At 42.5% G+C, this 19,506-nt stretch overlaps 2 protein-coding genes across 9 annotated transcripts in view; one reads left to right on the forward strand and one right to left on the reverse strand.

The window, feature by feature from the left end:
• ezh1 (enhancer of zeste 1 polycomb repressive complex 2 subunit) overlaps positions 1-9,007 on the reverse strand; it is a 13,518-nt gene extending 4,511 nt beyond the window's left edge. The window contains exons 1-11 of one of the 6 annotated variants that reach the window (XM_023413910.2): positions 8,833-9,007; positions 6,949-7,138; positions 6,646-6,771; positions 6,051-6,173; positions 5,374-5,491; positions 4,919-5,191; positions 4,097-4,202; positions 3,661-3,824; positions 3,396-3,487; positions 3,142-3,304; positions 1,585-1,769 (exon numbers count right to left, since the gene is read on the reverse strand). In XM_023413910.2, coding sequence (XP_023269678.1) covers positions 1,585-1,769; positions 3,142-3,304; positions 3,396-3,487; positions 3,661-3,824; positions 4,097-4,202; positions 4,919-5,191; positions 5,374-5,491; positions 6,051-6,173; positions 6,646-6,771; positions 6,949-7,128 — 1,530 coding nt within the window. In that variant the 5' untranslated portion in view covers positions 7,129-7,138; positions 8,833-9,007. The other 5 variants (XM_023413912.2, XM_023413908.2, XM_023413909.2 and 2 more) reach the window with 5 other exon arrangements.
• A 3,050-nt stretch (positions 9,008-12,057) lies between these two features.
• On the forward strand, positions 12,058-16,970 carry ramp2 (receptor (G protein-coupled) activity modifying protein 2). 3 transcript variants are annotated; one of them, XM_023413753.1, is made up of 6 exons: positions 12,058-12,273; positions 12,859-12,924; positions 13,005-13,034; positions 14,919-14,951; positions 15,135-15,312; positions 15,417-16,970. In XM_023413753.1, the coding sequence occupies exons 1-6, from the start codon at positions 12,213-12,215 to the stop codon at positions 15,664-15,666; spliced, it is 618 nt and encodes a 205-aa protein (XP_023269521.1). In that variant the 5' UTR covers positions 12,058-12,212; the 3' UTR covers positions 15,667-16,970. The 3 variants fall into 3 exon arrangements, with proteins under 3 accessions (XP_023269521.1, XP_023269522.1, XP_023269523.1); XM_023413754.1 differs by having other exon boundaries at positions 12,862-12,924; XM_023413755.2 differs by lacking the exons at positions 12,058-12,273; positions 12,859-12,924; positions 13,005-13,034 and adding an exon at positions 13,041-14,676.
• Positions 16,971-19,506: the final 2,536 nt, after the last annotated feature.

The following is a 19,506-nucleotide window of genomic DNA, read 5'->3' on the forward strand; positions in this document are numbered from 1 at the left end:
ACCCCCATCCTCTGCTATCAAAACCACCGCCGCAGGGGCCAAATATACACATACATCTGCACACACACACTCCACCACCTCTGGCTGCCAAAACCCAGATTTGGCTTCTTCCCTAGGACACAGACATACATAATGATGCAGCTGGTTTTAGCATTTACTCGATTAAGCAGTGGGCAGGGCCTTCTGGATACAGGGCTGTGACAGACAGGCCAGTGCAGATTCTGGACTCGTCTGGCCGTGGGACGAGAGGCACTGCAAGGATTGGATGTAAAGGGGTGAGGCTGCTTCAACATGACGCAGACAGATCAAGATTTGGTTTACCTGTTCTTTCTTTGGTGCATTGTGCTCGAAAGTAAACAAACAAAAAAAAAAAACCAGCCGACTTGACAATGACTCAACTGACATGAGTGTGGGAATGTCTAAGGCTGAACTACTGCATCACGAAGAGTATATGAGAGACGTTACATCTGGTAAGCATCCCTGTTTATGGTGCCACATGCCATTCTCTCTGTTGTCAGCCCAATTATCCACACCATAAAACCACAGGCACAGGATGCATGTGTTATTACACTTGCACTGACGCAAATGCAACAGAAATCAGCAAACGCCACTTATTTCAAAACAACTATGCATCAGTTTCAGAAAGTGTTAGTCATAGGTCATTATTTCAAATTTAAAACTACATTGTGTAGCTAATATAACTGGTAAGCAACAGTTGAAGCAGCCTGTAACTCACAATTGTACTACTTTTACTATTTGTGCTTTCTCATAAATCCTCGTGTTTCTATTTCCTATTCCCCACCATTCTCTTTCTATGGTCTTGTTTTATGTGATCCTTTTTTCTTTTCTGCTCCACTGAAGCGTTGAGGATTTTTTGAAATCCACTTCCTGCCTTTTTCTCATTCCAGTATCTGGCATTTTAAAGGGGGAACTCCGCCGATCTTACACATCAAAGTGTGTTTTCAGGTTTTGGGGAGTGCTATAAAGCTTTTTGGGGCTCCAGAGGGAGCTGCCTCAAGTCTTTGCCTCAAGTGATGTCACTTGAGTCAGTTTCGGTTGGGTCTGAAGACTACAAATTTGAAATGAAAAAAACAACAAAAAAACCCCCCCAAAAACGGGGATGTGGAATTAGAAAAGACCTCAGCTTAACAGACCTGCTCCTTATCGCTGCCTGAGGTTAGCAGCTTGAAGCTACATCAGCTGCTACTAGCATAGCACACCTGATTCACTGATAGACATTTTGGCAGTTGAGTTGCATTGTGGGTAATGTAGGCGCCAGGTTTTGACAAGATGAATGCATGGAATAAAAAAGAGGATATCTGATTTTTGACTGTCCATTTAGAATCTAACAATGCTATAAGAGCGCAATGCTAAATCAGTTGAGAACTAGCAACTTAAAAAAACGGAATTTGTTTAGATCTAAGCCATATTTTGTTATATCTATGAATCATTATTTGCCGGTAAGACCATATTAAATGTTTTAATGCTGAATGAATACAGCAAAGTCAGTGCAGTATGTTCTGCTTATGGTGACAGAGGAAATGTGATGAGATGGGAAAACTGTAAAATGTGCAAAAATTTCACCTCCTTGCAGTTCTTGGTACCGATGAGGCGAGCGATGGAGCAGAAGTTGTTAAAGTATGTGCCGTGTAGCACCCTGAACAGCGACTCCTCGGCCCCGCTCCACTGGACCACACAGCACGCCTGCTGCTCCCTGTCATCATCCCCTGGACGCATCTTGGTAGGGGTCTGGCACCGTGAATTCCCCTCTGTCTCACAGACAAACACACAACACACACACACACACACACACACACACACACACACACATGCAGATACACACAGAAACACACTTTAGTATTACTGACTAACTAATCTTGGCAGAAAGATTGTTTCATATTTTTTTAATCTACACACATGGAGCAGCACATACAAACATGTTCCTATTATTTGGTATTGACAAAAGCTTTTTGACAGCTTTTTATCCGCGCGCTCGCACACACACACACACACACACACACACACACACACACACACACACACACAAGTATTGATATTTTAACCCAACACAGACACACATTATTATTTCTGGATGCCATTTTTTGTATATTTAGATGCACACACACACACAGGCACAAGGGACCATGGGCTTTGATTTAGCTTTTTGGATATATTCAGGACTGATGCTTGTACACCCACAGCTCCAGGCAGAGAGCCGGATGTTGCTTGGCAACAGGCTGAATGCAGCATTGCTGTGGCCGCATGCTCTACCACTGAGTATCTTTATTAATCTGCTCAACAATCTGTTTTTTCCACATTATCTCAACACGTGTGAGAGCATCTGCTGAGTCATTGGCTAAGCGTGAGCGGTTTCCAAAACTAACAGAGTCTTCCACTGAGGCTCTGATGGAGATGAACAACAACCTGAGAGCTCCAGGGGAGGGGGGAGGAGGGATGATAAAGATTCAGGGGAGATTGCTCTTATTTCCCTCCCACTGCTCTCCACATGAAGATGTCAATAGAAATGCAAAAAAAAGAGAGGAAAAAAACACAGTAGGAGAAGGGGGAGAGGGAACAAAGTGTTTATGTTGGGGCTGAAACATGCAAACTAATGGTTGGTTTATTTTGCTTGGCAAGAGAGAGCTGATATTGAGAGGGGGCTGAAGAAGGCGGGAGACAGAAGAGGGAGCAGGATATGACTTGAAAGCTATCATCTCTGGCCAAATCTCACTTTTGTGAAGAGCTGCAGTCGGCGCAGACAGCCTTCCATACAAGGGGGAATTGGGGGGTGGGGGTAGTTTATGGTAAATGATGCATCCACTTGCACAGTCATACAGTGACTCAGAGTGTCAGTATTACAAGTAACTGTGCCTATACTTTATGGAGTTTCAGAGCACAAAGCTTCAATTGCATTACCAGAATTAACCATGAACTTTAGCTCAGCTCAGAAAATGGAACTCTCAAAACAATAAATTGTTCATTATAAGCAATATAAAGCCAATATTCTACTATAACTTTATTAAATAGCATTGCTAAATTCTGAATACATTGCCTAACATAATAGTGATGTTAAGCCATAGATAAAACTGGTGGTTTAAAAAAGTAGCTCCAAACCCTATTCCTGTGAGATTCGATTCCTACCTGAGGAGGAGGTGGTCTCGTGGTCACTGTCACCCTCTTTGCCTTCCTCGGTAGACCCAGAAGGTCCAGGACAGGCGGAGCTGGTGGGACGCTGCTGCCTCCGTCGCCTCCGAGACCTCTGTGACCGTAACATGTTCTGATCCACAAACTCTCTAGCCCCTTTCTTCAGGAGAGGACACGGGATGGGAAGAACAACATAGTACGGCATCGTACAGAATGTGTGAATGAGTTACATAACTGTGAGCTTGGCATACCTGTAACAGAAAGCAGTCTACACCGCACGGTTCCGTCTCCATGCGGATCTCCTTACTCTTCCTCTTGTAAACATTGGGGGTAGCATGAAAAGCTTTATGAACAGAAAACAATATATAGATATAATTGGAAAATAATATACAATTGTGACATATTGTGTGTCGGGTCGTTAGCAGTTAGCAACTGGATGCAATTAAGTAAGTACAACACTTAAAGCAGAAATGAATACGCAGGAGAAATAATAATAAACATAAATCAAGCCATTACGGTGGAGGAAACAGTCGTATTTGAAGCAACGTCTGCAGAAGAGTGTGTGGAAGGAGTGTAACGACTGCTCCCGCTGCACAGACTTCGCAAAAGGTCCATCCAGGTTAGGGGTGCAAAGTGGGGGCAGCTTCACCGGGTTGGGGGGCTCCAAGAGGTCCTTATACCTGTTGAGGTAACAGGGAAAGTTTTAGTCATGACACGCCTTCGTGCCTCAGTATTAGTATGCTCATTTGAAGTTGTTGTTGGGCGAACTTGTACATGTTTCTTTCTGAGCAAAGCTCTTTCAGATGCTGATGCAACTGCTCCTTTGAGTCAGAGAGCCTCAGAGAGGGAGCCACCATTATTACTTTCCTCCCTGACAGCCTGCGTCTCCATGGTGAACACTAAGCAACGGCCTGCTCAGCATTGTGCACATAGATCCCTTCACTTTTCTTACTTTTCCTTCAGCTCCTCCGTGGTGCCTTTGTAGGGGAACATAGAGGCGATGGCTGTAAATATCTTATCATTGGGGATCTTCTTGGTGCTGCTGCACAGGTCCCTCACTTTGGGAGAGAGAGAGAGAGAGAGAGAGAGAGAGAGAGAGAGAGAGAGAGAGAGAGAGACAGTGACTACAGTTTGTTTTGTCCACAAATCAGGTTTTGATACAGAGTCACAAACAAAGCTTATGTAATATGTTCTTTGAAACATTTTGCAATCCAGCAGAAGATTTCCCAGTTCTCAAGGCCAGTTAGCAACAACATGCTCTGAAAACAATTCTCTGTCAGTATCGTGACGTACTGAGAACAGTCTTTTCTTTAGTATCTTTTATTCACAGAGCCTTCATCCATGCATGTGTTTGTGTACCTGTAGCTGAATGACTGTGTGCCCAGGTGTGCTTCCATTTCACTATCACTAAGCGTTGGCAGAGTGTGTGTGTACAGCCTAGTGTGCCATAAAGCCTGGTACAAGAGGTCATTAAGTTCTGTCATTAGACCCGAGCCATATCAGTGTCATGGATAAACAGGTTCCCTCACAAACACACACACACACACACACACACACACACACACACACACACACACACACACACACATAGAGTACCCATGCAGGGAGACAGGGGGCAGCTTTAAAGTAAACAACACCAGCTCCAGAGCTGCTGCGGCAGGGCGACCTTGTGGCAACTGTACAGTGTCATGAGAGGAACAGTGGCGGCCTTGTTCACGCTGCAGCCCTCTTGTTCTCTAACAGGACACAAATAAACAGCTGAGGACTTGCTCACCCTCGGTTGTGCTCCTCCTCTTCCTCCTGATGAACGCCACAGTCCCAGCTTTGGTCTCTTCTGAACCCTCCACTGAACTCCTCCTCATCATCACTCTTTCCTCCTCCTTCTTCCCTGTTGCCGCCGCTGCTGCTGCAGCTGCAGCCGCCGCCGCCACCGCCGCTGCCTCCACCACCGCTACTGCTTCCTCCTCTTCCTCCTCCTCATGGTCAGAGTACTGGCTCAAGGCCTCCACCAGCTCTTTAAAGATCTCGTCACTGATAAAGCCACCCTCTGGAACACAATCAACACATCAGAACAAATGTCAACACCTTTTCCACAGGCTTCCAGCTGCATCATTAGCATATAATAAACCCAAGTCCTCCAAAAAAAAAAAAAATAGAACTGATATACAGTATATCAGATTGGCATCAAATAAGGGACAGGATAACAGGGATGTATGATGGGGCACACACCTCTGTCACCATGAACACCATCGTAGTTGTCGATGAGTTCCTCCAGGAAGGCCTCGTCCTGCTCCAGCACCTCGTCGCCCATGTAGGGGATGTTGTGAAGGAAAGTCTCATCCTCCACCTAGGATGCACAAATCCCCATCAAGACACATATGTGACTGCCTGAATGCTGCACGACCACCTGTGATATTTCTGAGGAGCTACAGCTGAAAATATCAAAGCAACAAGCAAGAACCACAAGTCTGCTGCAGAGAGTTCACAAAATGTTCGCATGGTCCTGCTTATGAGGATTTCACAGTCCAGCAAACGTGCACAAATGGACTGGAAACAAAATTAATGCAAACCAGGTTGTGCTGCAAAGAACAGTGTGTGAAGGTGTCTCTGTGCTGTGACCATATCACCTTTTGCAGATGAAAAGTACATATTTACAAAATAAAGCTATTTTGGAACAAAGGGGAAATGTCCTGTTTTTAGTTTGATAATGTGTCATGATGACTGGTTTAGATGTTCCTAGAGCCAAGAATTTCCATCAGCTCACAGGGGGGAACATGTCCGTCTCCACCGAACACATGAAAATTTTCTATATCGGAATCGGGCGAATGAGTGAAATATACGTGCTCTTGCACCTGTAACAACACTGTCGCTGCATCACCTGCAACACAATGTGATTTATTTCATACCATGAAGTTGTGCTGCAGAGGCGACCAGGAGTACATGAAGGGGATTCCTGCCACTGTTGACAGCGGCCTCATGGCGATGGCTTGAGCTTTGAACCCTGGGAAGCCAAACTCCACTGTACACATCTGTAAGAGAACCATACGTGGATTGAGGTTGACAAGATGCTACAACAATCCTCAGCGATTTTGGACTATTTTATATCTATGTAATTTAATACACATGCTGCTTGACCCCCCACCACCCCCCAACAGAGAAAATAAACCCAGTAAACACAATATATCCCGACAGCACATGGGAAGAAAAAGTTGCTGTTATGGCCTCAGGCTGTTCTTATCATGAGCTCCCATAGGGCCACAGACGACTGTTTGGCTGCTGTTGATCCGTTCCTGGCACACGCCTTTGTCCTGAGATATTGTAGTAACACATTCACACAATAATAATAATAAAAGTAGACAGGTGAGGCAAAACAGCTGGGGAAGGAGTATGAGGCCAGAGCCTGGACTGTGCAGGCAGGATGGTGTATAAAATTTTGTTTTGCGACAGACATTATTACCTTCACACACACACACACACACACACGCGCGCATACACACAAACCTTCTTGCTGGCCATAGCTCCACTAAAAGTTGACAAAGGGATGGACTGAATCCTGAGCTTGGACCACTCTGTGTTCAGAAGATTTGTCTGCTGCTCAATCTTCTGTCTGTTGGACATGAACAGGGTCTGGAAACAAACAGAGCAAAGAGCGAGTCACACATGCAACTAGGCACACCAAAACTGCACAGTGAGTGCTGCATATACAACACGAACCCACTACAAGTCACCATCACACACCATGCATACAGCACACAGCCCCAAATGTATTTACTAGCACACCTGTCAATGACTGAGTTGACCCACCTTGACCTCCTCTGCTTTTTTAAGGCGTTTTAATTGGCGAAGGCGCATATATTCAGACTTGACCCTCCGTCTCCACTCCAGCAGGCTGCGGGAGGGGGCAAAGAAGGACGGCTGTGGTCTTGGGGTTGGTGGGGCAGCATTGGTGCCAGGGGCTGGGTCTGCAGCAGCTGTTTCCTCCATGACAGAGATCCTATGTGACGAACCAGTCCAACATCAGTGGAGTACAGGGTGTACAGGGAGTAGATTCTAATTGCACAAAGGTGTGCAGAAGGTGAACTATCAAGACAATTATTGCATTTTGGGTCAAAAATTAGTTTGTAGTAAATTCAAATAACATTACAAGGCTTTACAAAGTGTGTAGTGAATTTATTTCAACACCTATTCCATCACAATAATTCTCTATAATACAACTAATAGGTATTAGTATGCTCGTGATAGATAGTTTTGGTGTGATATGCTTTGTTCCATTCTATCATTTCCTGTTCATTTCCCTATATAGCCTTATTACTCCCCCCCCCCCCCCCCCCCCTCCTCTCTGCCTCTCACAGACATAAAACTTCCCCTTTCAGTCTTACTGGAAGTCTGTTTGAAAGAGTGCCCCCCTCTGTTGGCAAAACAAAATTAACATCTAATGTAAAAAAAAAAAAAAAAAAAAAAAAAAAAAAAAAAGCCTTCCACACAGGTGCTTTTCAGTGTCTGTTGTATTTAGCTTATATGTTTTACCATGTGTTGCAACCGAATAACAAACAAATTGATGCTGTGCACATGAATACGCAAAGTGTCTACGGATCTAACAGCACGGGGCATCCACATTGCTCGGGAGTGGGCGTGCCTCTTCAGAAAAGCAATATGAAGCGGAGCATAAAAAGTGCGTAGTACAGTTTTTACGTGTTTCACAAGCATCTTAGTGAACATCAACTTCCCTGTCCGAGCCAAAACACAATCGAAAATAAGTACGAAGACAAAACTGAGCTCGGGAAACTGCTACCATGCCTTTTCTTTTTTTCCTGGAGTCGTGCACACGTTTCAGCCACAGCTATGAAGTGCGCTACGTCCTGTAGCTGCAGACCCGTGCAAACAGAGCTACTCAGTATCCATTTAAATGTGGAACACTTTAAAGACGTGCGCAGCGAGCACCACAATGACAGCACATTATTCTAACGGACCCGTGGTCACGTCTACCTCTACACCCAGTGTCGCAGTTATTAAATACCTTCAAATCCACGTCTTGCGTCCTATTTGTTGCGACAAGAGCCTGCAAGGCGATCAAGTCCCTCTCTGTATTTTTTTTTAAGTGGAGAGATCCGGAGCAAATAAAGGCTGTATATTTACTATGGATCTGACGCAGATATCGTCTCCGGTCGGCGGGGGGATCTCAGAGAAATCACTACGTTATCCACGGGCATGGTGCTGGTGGTGGTGGAGGTGGTGGTGGTTGTTGTTGTTGTAGCTTACAAATAGCTGCGCACTTGGCTTGGTTGAGCCAACCCGAGCAGGAGGGTGACGTCTTTATTATGATCACAGCCTTTCCAGGCAGAGGAGGATTTATTACTATTCTGCGTCCTGGGAATAAAAAGTAGCGTGGAGCAGCCACAGCACAGCCGTTTACACGCACGCACAGGAACTGATGCAACTGTCCACGGCGCTACATCGCCATCTAAATGCAATAACACTGCATGGTCGGCATATAGATGCAATGCTTAAAAAAAAAAAAAAATCCCTCTAGCTTATTCACAGCAGTAACCTGCACGGAAGAGGAATGGAAAATACAGAGAGGCAAAGTCATTGGTGTGTGAAACAGACACACAAATAAACAATGTCACAGGAATATTATTGTTTTTTGTTTGTTTGTTTGTGTGTTTTTGAAATAGCAAGACGACTCACAAAACCGGAAAAGTCAAGTAATATGCGTATTTCCCTTGAAAGTGCAGAGATTGCCGTTGAAATAACGTGCGCCAATTTAAGAATTAAAGCGGATTAAGTAAAGGTTGAAAACTGGCCCACAGTTTCTTCACATTCCAATGGACCTGAGTCGGACGGAAAACAGTCCAGTTGTTGTTCCGCACTCCTCCTCCAGGGAGAGCTCAACTCAGTTCATCCTCCGTGTTGAGAGCGAGTGAGTGAGCGAGCGAGCGAGGGTTGGATGATGGTCCTCAGGCCACTGATGCTGTTACGTACTTCACGTAAAATACAAATCGGAAGAACTTATGAGTTGAAATCATGACGATGGGTGTTTTGGCTTGTTTGTTTCTTACATGTATCAATAATTATTTAAATCTAGTGGTGAAAGTGAAAATGGTGAAAGACGAGGGGGTAAGTCTGTAGTTAATCAAATAACTACACTGTTATCAGATCAATAGAGCACACATGATCTCGCTTCCTGATTTGACCTAATTTACAATCACCCGCTAATGTGGCCACTAAATGGAGCCTATAGGCTACCTAATTGAAAATAATTACTTATCTTTAAGTTACCCTATTAAGCATTCAGAAACAGTCTATTCATTACATGTATGTAATTGCTGTTTATGACACAATCGCCTATGATGTAGTTTTATGTAGCTATTGGGACATAAATGTGTTTGATTGTATTGTCATTAATTATCTGTTGTTCCACCATTTATTACATGCTCATACTGCTTACAAATGCTAAATAGGGGAGTTAAAGTAAAGTGCTGCTTACTAAAGTCATGTACTGTATGTATAAATAAGTGTTTTTTCATGCTTGAAATGTTGCTGCTCTGATGATGAACATATCTGTTTTCACTCTTCACAACAGAATTTCTAGCACAACTTTTTCCTGTTCTTCAGGATATTACCCAGGGAAATATCTGACATTTAGTTTTATGCATTGAAGAAAACAAACAACATATTTTAAGGTTGTTTGAGGCATGACTTGACAATACTTTTGGGCACAGACAGAGAGTGTCATTACGCAAGACTCCATGGCTAAAAAGTAAAGGGACGGATGTTATGGTTATGAAAACAGACCTATTTTGTATACTTAACTTTTTTTTAAACTGTTATTTTAATCTTTGATGCTCCAGTGGACAAGGACACATCCCTTAAAATATTAATTAAAAACATGGCTCTATTTATTCACTTAGTCAAATGTCAGTCTGAGGATAAATGTAGGTTGTACTGTAAAGTTTAATCCTATGTCATATCTCATAAGCTGTAAAGATGTGAATTCTTATTATTCTGTCTGTATTTACAGCCGTCTAATCCATTGACTAGTTTATAGTTCTTAAAAAAAATAAACCTTTCAGGATGTAAAGGAAAGCACTGGAATGCTGCTTCTCTGACACACAAGATGGCACTGTTCAGCTACTTTTCATCCTGTGACATGACATTTTCTCATATACATGTCTAATTTGGATCAAGAAACCTGGCTGGGCACGCTGTGGTTTCATATCGTGCAATACAAACATGACTGACTCTGATCACTGTGTTGTTGTAGTCGTTGTTGCTGCTCTCTGGTCCTGCTGTTTATGCCGCGCATTCCTGGCAATTAATTGTGCATCCAGTGAGCAAAAGTATCTCAGATGATACAGTCTGTTTGGTGTGTCTACACTGATATTTGAAGTAGCCCGACACTGATAGTGAACTGTCAAACAATAGCAAACATAGAGAGGGGAGATAAGCTTGGGGAGCGAGACAGTTATCACCAGGAAGTATTTAATTGTGTATTGTATAAACTGTGTGTTTGGCTCTTGGCAGCTGTCACTGGAACTCTTCAAAATATGTTGCAGCTTTTACGATCTGAGGCAAAGGCCTGCTGATGAAAAGATTCACAAAGTAAGCTGATGAAATGGTTACCTCTTTAAATATTAACTGACTGTAACTGATGTAAGAAGCATTTATTCATAAAAGAAAGACATGCCGAGCAAACTTTGACTTATTCTGGCTTCCTAAAACAGAACACTAAAAAATTGTTGTGCACTTCCTTGCAGGAAAATCCATTCAGCTATTTATCTTTATTCACACTGCAAATTTGATGCAGATGGGTATATTTAAGCTTCTATTTGTGGGGTTTTCAAAAAAAAAAAAAAAAATTCAATCAGTTGCATAAAAAAATAACAGCAGCCTCCTTTATATGAAATGAAATGTGGAAGCAATTTTGGCCCGAGCTACCTGGCTCTCTCCCAAGCGCAGCTGAGAAAGAGCACTCGCCATTCAGTGACGTGGACAAGTGCATCAGTACTACTGGAGATACTGGAGATCCCTGCTGCCTCTCATTACCACAGAAGCTCAGTGTTTTGTCAGACGCAGAGGTGGTGGGAGGGGGTTCGGGGTGGGGGGTCACACTGCTGATGGTGTAACGCAGCACAGATACAAAAAAAACATATTTCTGACTCACAGCCAGTGGTATGTAATAAGTCTTATGCTCTACAGTGACAACAAGAAACAGAAGTCCTAATTTGGAAAATGTAGTTTATATAATGATGATAAATTAAAGGGGAACTCCACCAGTTTTACACATCAGAGTTACAGATCTTAGACAGTATTACTGCATATGTGAATAAAGTTGTATAACACCTTCTGTGGGAGCTGTGTGAAATATGGTTTGTTTTTTTTAACTGATAGGAGTGCTATACTAACTTGGTGGAGTACACCTTTAAAATATCATACATGGTTTTTAATGCTACTTTTGGGTTACACCCCACCACCCCCCCACAAATCTCAAATTAGTAGCAATAACCCTTGGGATCATGATTAACGATCATGCATCTCTCTCAGGCTGTGAGTTGGCTTCACAGCTCCTGGTGCTAACATTTACTCAGCACAAAAATACTGTTCCAAGTTTCCATTCAAGAGAAACATGCGAAACATAAAAAAAGAAGCTGTCACATATTAAAATAACAGCACGAAACCAGTGCTGTGTGAACTCAACAATGATGTCTAAATATTGCTTGTATTAATAATAATAATAAAATCAAAGTCAAAGGTATAGACAAAGAGAGAGAGAGAGAGTGTGGGGAGAGAGAAGGTGGGGCTCTCCCCACCTTCTCTCCTTCTGTTTGAAAATAGAGGGTGGGATGAGCAAAGGAAATAGATAAAGAGAGAGACAGACAGAGAGAGAGAGATGGTGCTGCACCAGTGGAGCACAGTAGTTCTAACCTCATCAGAGGATCTCTGTTGTGTGAATAAGCCCATCATAGGAAGTGACGGCTTCCTGTTGTGTTATAGAGGCTTCCTGGACAAAGGTGGAGATATGTAATCCCTGCCCACCAGGGAGGACAGGCAGAGCAGTGTCAGGCAACATGACAGCCACCAGTTTCTCACTCATGTTTTCTGGGTGTTTTATGACTGTTCTCATCTGGGGTAAGTAGAGAAATTTACATTGTCTTAATCTATGGTATTAGCTTCTTTACATGCCCTCTGTCTCACCTCTCAGGAGGAATGCTGAGGGGCTTTCAGTGACAGTGGCTTTTAGAAAGGAGCTTAGCTAGTCTCATGATGGAGTTTTATACTTAAAACAGTTTGGTTTGAGGGTCACAGAGGGATTTTGATCACAATATGACAGCTAAAAGGTTTTTGTGGTGTAGTATTAGTTGAGAATGTTATAATTAGATTGTTACTTAATTATTACGTAATTCACATTGCGGGTCATGCTGTTGTTGCTTCTATTTATTACTTAAGATCATTTATCCTTGTGGGAAGGGAATGTATTGTAGGTTTCAATATCCTTGAGTTGAACATATTGAGGAGTAATGGCTGACAAAGGAAATATACAGTTTATGCCTTGTCATTTCCTCTTACCTCCTCTGTTTTCACAAGTTCTGAAATCTGTATATACTATAATAATTCAGCTTAATATCAATTCCTGCTCTGAATCGCAGCGTTTCTTTTCCTTCTCCTCTTTATTCCAAATATTAATTTCTCCCATTTTTGGAATTTCTCTTGCAGCAGGATGCACAACAGTGGACGGTCTGGTAGATGAACAGTTGGCTGTGCAACCTGCCACAACAACAAGTATGTTAAAGATTTAAAAAAAAAAAAATCTAATGGATGACCATAAACACTTTGAATAACCCAGTGTCTTCTCTCTACAGAGTATCACTCAACAGACATGATGACTGCTAGTGAGTTTATCTTCTAATCTTTTTCTAGCTTCCTTTATCATAGACCATGAACTGCAGATCTGTATAGCAAATTAACTCTGAACATGGGTAGATATTGATTTAATCTTACTTTAATTTAGCAGACATACATTAACCTGTTTACATTTTATATATGTATGCATATCTTACAGTTTCAAATAGTGATTATATGTTTGTGTCCACTGGGGGCTTGTTTTGGAACAGTTCCTTACTCTCATTTGCTTGGACTGACTAACACAGAAAGCAGAGCTCAGAGATCCTGTTTTCTGCCAAGATCTCCTTGTGTGTATTATCTTGAGAATCCAAGACAAACTCCTGGGGAGGTCTCTACCAGTGAGGGGTCAACAGCAGTAGACAAAAGGTCCATAATGGTTTGGGGTTAAAGGTTAACTGAAACCTCATTATGAGCAGCCCCCACCTGGCTCAACTTCCTGTATTTGTTCGTCATTCACCCCATGCAACGTCTGTGATCAACGCATGAACTCGGAGTTGTGAAACAACTGGAACTTTGGAGCAGCGCCCCTTTCACTGTTCCTCATCCTGTGCCTTCCTTTTTTTTTTTCTTTCCCCTGACTGTCCCCCCTCCTTCCCCTGCCAACTCCCCCCAACTCTGAGCTCCTCCTCTGCTGAAAAGACACATTTCCTGATGTCATTACTAAATCAAAATGCTGCTCGGCAAACAGATGTTGTGAGAGGCCCAACATGTGGATCCAGTGACACAAATTCACAAGTTGGTCGTGAGAAAACATGCACCATACGTTCCATTTTTCATTCAGTCAATGAAAGCAGCTCTCTCTCACTTCTCTTTAAAGTGGTGAGCAGTGACAGAGAGAAAGTACCTTACAGATGTAGCACACACACATGCGCTCCTCGTGGCATAAAAGAACAAAAATTTTCCCACACTCTTTCTTTTTTTTGTGTCTGTTTTCTTTACTGGCATGTGGGTGTAAAGACAGATGGACTTTTAAACAGCTGGTCAGCAACAACTTGTTCCAGGTTTGGTCAAATTAACCTAAATATGAAATCATGGCTGTCTGCACAGCACACCCTGCAGAGTCATGATTACATCCACCCCAAAACGCTAAGCCCTAAATGTTTACTTATGTTTCCTATTTGGCAGAGGCAGCCCAAAAGGCAAATAAATCACATGCTGTGAGCTGGCCAGGCCTTCGACTGTGAGAAACTGAGACTAAAAAGCAGAACAAGAGTTAAAGAGTAAGGGTTTTCAGATGTGAGTCCAGCCCAGCTTGGGTGTGCTCCCTTTTATTTGGGAGAATGGAGAGGACAATCTTTGTTGCCTCCACCCCTTTAAAAAAGGAAGACAATCCTAAAGAAACGTGTGCTGGAGAGGGGAAGAGCTGCTGCCAAGGCGCAGGGCCGTCAGACAGATCTTCGAAGAACATCTGGTAACCGCGGGTAACACTGTTTGGACATCTGGTAACCGAAGGTTACACTGCGTCTCTTCCATCCTGCCGGGTTTCCTGTTATGCCTCGCTGTACACAGTCTAAGAGGTTTAGGTTTATTATACATGGTCATCAGTTGGAGAAAGCGCACCTTTATTCATTTTTTCTGACATGAAGGGAGCACTTGGTTTCATTGGGGTATTCCTCTCCTTTCTCTCCGGTGAGTGTGTGGTCTGCCTTCTACAGCTGCAAATGCCTGCTTTAGTGCTGGACATGTGAAAGGAACTCATGAGCTGCAATAGACAACAATTCTCTTTGTATTGAAATTTGTCTTGGATGCATGACTTTATTAATGAACTTTATTAGAGAGGGCTTACACTGTAGATTTGAAGAGGGGTTTAATGCCAATAGTCTACTTTGCTAATGTTTTTAATCTAAAGACCTGATTTTTCTCCCTTTTAGATGCCACTTACGGAGAGTCTGCCTTGAAATTTGGTAGGTGACATGACCTTATAACCACACTGTGTAATCTTGTGAACAGTCATCCAGAATCTAAGAGATCTGAAGATGTGCAACACATGTTTATTGTCATTATCTAATCTGTTTCTGTCTCTCTCTCTTTTTTGACTCCCCCTCCCCTCCTCTCTTTCTTTTTGTGTTTCTCTTCAATTCATGCAGCTTGTGGGAATATTTCGCACAGTTGTATGTACTATTGCAACTTCTGTAATGATATACATGGCGCTCCAACAATGGGTTGCCTTTCAATCCTGTCAACACATCTGTGTCTCAGAAATTTTGAGAGTGCGATGGCATCACTGAACAGCACTGACTGGTGCATTTGGGATAATGTGAGAGGGTAAGTTGCATGTGTTCTATGCAGTTTTAACATTTAAAATATTGAATAATTATTTTTCCAATATCTGAATCACTTTCCATACTGTCCCTGTCTCCACCTTCCAGTTTGTATAGTAACTTAAGCCTCTGCACAGAGGACATCTCTGACTGTCTCTTGATCCCATGGCCCAACCCTCTGGTGGAAGAGACCTTTGTGAACATTCATGCCGAGTTTTTCAAGGATTGTCCCACAGAGGAGCTGAGCGACCCGCCGCCGGTCATCGTCTTCGCCCTGGTGATAACTCCCATCTGCCTGATCCCTGTCATGGTCAGCCTTGTGGTGCTCAAGACTAAGAATGGAGACGGCAGCTCCTGAAAAGTCTCTGCTCTGCTCACTTTCTTTTGGACCTATGCTCTTCCCCTTTTTTTCCCAACCTGAGGACTGCATATTTACACATAGGCTGCTGCTGCGCTTTCATCTCACCAGTGGAGGCATGACTCTTTCTGACAAAGTTCACTGGCACTAACCCAATTCAGTGGAATTTGGAAACATGGGCGATAGAGAAAGCCTATCAATAGACGATTGTGATTCTGAGTTAATGTCAAATCCGGAGTCATCACAATTATTCAGTGATACACTTCCTGGTGTTTTAAAGAGACTCACTGTGACAAAATCTTTGTTATTATAAACTCATGTACTGTACTGCACTGTGCTGTGTCTCATTAACACTTTTAAAGAAGACACTATGACACAACACCGGACTGGAAATCTGAACATTGATGGTATTTGGTTACAGCCAAACTGGGTGCACATGTTCAGAAAACAGCTTAATTTATAATGGAAAAAACCCAATATTCAGGTTTATGGTGACAAAAGCTCTCAGGCTTGCAACAGTAAAAGCAAAAATATATTTGTGTTGACACTCCTCATTATGTTGGACATCAGTTGTGTTGGTAAAAGACCAGGTATTTTTTTAAAATAGTGAACTCCTGAAGTCCTCAAATTCTGCTTTGAGCCTCTTATTAGACAACGTACAGTCTATTCACTTCAAGCCTGAACTGAATACAGGTTATGTGTTCATATGTGATATATGAAAAGGGTCCTCTATGTACATACAGGGAGGACAGGAAAAAGGAGTATGGTCTGAAACATGGATGTGGTTATGTGAGTTATAGTGTATGGAAGGTTTGGAGTCAGAGGTTACAGATGGGACACAAAGAATGGATACGCCCAGAGACAGAGATCTCTTTCTCTATTTTCGAACAGCGATAAATCTTTCAGCACTTTCCACTGTCCAAACGGTGACAATCCTCATGATGATATAATGATGAGCTTATTGAAGCAAAGTTGATCTAACATCTAACATCCTGTTCAGACAAAAGACATTTAGTTTGTCCATGCAGCATAGTGATGAACACTGAGTGATGACACAAAGATAAAAGTGTTATCTTTCGCCTGGATCTTGATAACGTATGCGTATGTATTGTTACGACCAGAAAGCCACTGTAAGTGCTTTCAGATTTTGAACAAAATGTGTATTTATATACTGTGCTACTTTTCTGCCATCGTCAGGACTTACTGTACTGTCTGAGAACACATTCTGCCTGCTCTCACACCATGTACTGTATGCATTTTGATATACTTTTTTTATATTTTATACAATTAAATGTACAGTTGGATTGATGGCTCTATTTTTTTTACTCATATGGACTTTGGGTAAATGAAGCTCATGTTCACAAAAATACATTAACAGAGCTGTGGCATCATTCTGACAGAAGTGCACTTTAACCTTTGTCAGTATTTGATTAAACGCTCCTTTCCCTCGAGTGCCGTGCAGATGGCATTGCTTTGTGCCTCAGGTAGTGTTTCACTGTATCTTCAGCGAGCAGTATATTGCGGTGCAGTTGCTATGCTGCGCAAGTGCTCATGTAGTGAAGGCAGCAGTGACAGCAGTCATGTATCACACCCTCATCTGGCACAAACAACACTGCAGGGTGGACCTGTGTTTGTGCGTACTGTATGTAAGTGTGTGCATGTGTCTGGCAGGGCTGGGTGGGAAAGTGTGTTTGGTGACCTTCCTCCTCTCTAGATGCCGGGACCATCCTCGTCCCCACCCCCTTCTGATCTCATCCAACTCTGTGTAACTCCGTATTCTTAGAGCGAGCCAAAGACATTTGTGATGCTATTATGCAATATGTGATTGTGAAAACCGTCACATCAATTGTTTCACAAAACCATATGTGTACACATTCAGTACAGAATTCAAACACCCAAGGTCGATCTATAGCAGATGAGAGGGTTGAGAATGTTATCAGTCAGGAAACATTACCCTCTAGTGGAACAATGATAAATTGATTATTAACTCAGCAGAAAGTTTTCATACCAACATGGCTGTAATTTTTACATTAAGCATACATGCAATAAAGCAGAACAGAAAATGTATAAACAAAGTTGAGAAATATCTAAGTAGGCTAATGTATGTTCTGTCAATTGTAACATTGGGCTCATTCCTGTATGTATCCATCTTTGAAACAGACCAGGATCGATCAGTGTCTAACACTGTGGTCATCCCTGTCTGTGAGTTCAAATTTGACTTATGACAAGTTGCTGTGTTTCTCAGCCTCTATTGCAGTACGTATATTTTGTTTACTATCATCAGGATTCCTTCAAAGCAGTATATGAGGCCAATAGGTTATTTTCCAGCCCCTCAGTCACGCCACAGCACTGTTATATAACACTTTGAGAGGCCTCAGTTTGTATATAAATAAGATGATTTGACCATAATCCCATACAGGCGACAGTTTGAATTATCTGCACTGACACCAAAGTGGGTTGACTTGATGCTGTGGGGCTGAAATTTTTATTTTTTAAATTTTTTTTAAGGGATCAGGGAGAGAGAGAGATATTTTGTTGTTTAAAATCTTAGTTAGTTTTGATTGACAAATTAATCATACATGACAAAATAAAATAAAAAACCTGAATAAATGAGTGGATAAACATAATGAATGCAGATACTTTTACACAGGTGCATTGTGCTCTGTAGCAGGTATAAAAATTGTGATTTTGTATCAAGGTGGCAAGAGGAAAAAATCTAAGTGACTTTGAAAGAGGGTTCATTGTTGGGGCACAGATGGCTGGAGCTTCACTCACAAAAGCTGCTCAGCTGGTTGGTGTTTCAATAGGAACAGGGACTAAAGTGACATCTGCATTTAGAGCTATGGTAAAGACTTCAGATAATAGGGTCTGAAATTGTGGTCGACAACACACATCTGCTGACTGAGATGCTCGTACATTAGTGCGATATGTAAGGAAAAACAGTGGTGCAAAAACCAGAAGCACTGGTCTAGAGATGTGGAAAAAAGTGATATCGTGGTTGGTTTTATGAGTATGGAAAATGATGTGAATCATATGCTATGGCCTTTACAGTCACCAGAACTCAACCCAATTGAATACCTATGTGTGCTAGACTGTGAGTGGCTTGCCTTGTTGTTTGCCGCAGTGTCTTTGTTCATTTTTTCCATAGAGAGCGGCTTTAATTCAGCTCACTTAGCAAAAACAATTATATGGTGCAGCCATAGATATGTATATTCATAGAACTGAGGACAAAGCCTGCACTGTGTTTGCACAGCACAAAAAGATACCAGACACCCTCCTCTCTCTGCAGTACTGATCTCACTCGCAAAGCCTCAGCTGTGTCTCCAGTTGCAGGGCGTTGGGTTTTGACTCGAGAGTCTCTGTCGCGGCCTCTAGGTCCTCTCACCGCGGGAGCTGATTACTGTTACGTCCTCGAGATCTGGCAGAGAGGTTGGAAGGATGGCAGGTAAGGGCATCTGTACAGCAACTGCTGGTTCCTCTGGCAGCAGTTGCTGATGGGGACTTTGGCATTATACACGGCTGATAGTGTCAGCTTCACTTCTTCATATGAAGGAGCATTCGGCAGCATCAGTGACAGCAGGTCAACCTCTGCAGCTGGCGAGAGAGAGTAAGCTTCCTGGAGCAGCCTACACCAAGTTATTGATGAGTTTTCAGTATCTTATTTGATTTATAGACGTATTTATTCATAAAAATCTGTTTTCATTATGTTTTTCTCACCAATAGTTTACTGGAGCATGTGCACAGTGGAGTTTTGCCAAACTTGATGAAAATTAAAAGATTGCAGCCGCTGATGCGAGTCATTTGGTGTGACATGAGTAATTACTTTGTTGTGCGAGATCT

Source organism: Seriola lalandi, unplaced genomic scaffold (assembly GCF_002814215.2).
Source record: "Seriola lalandi dorsalis isolate HSWRI2012SDOR001 ecotype SW California unplaced genomic scaffold, Sedor1 jcf7180002054519, whole genome shotgun sequence".
NCBI lineage: Eukaryota > Metazoa > Chordata > Actinopteri > Carangiformes > Carangidae > Seriola > Seriola lalandi.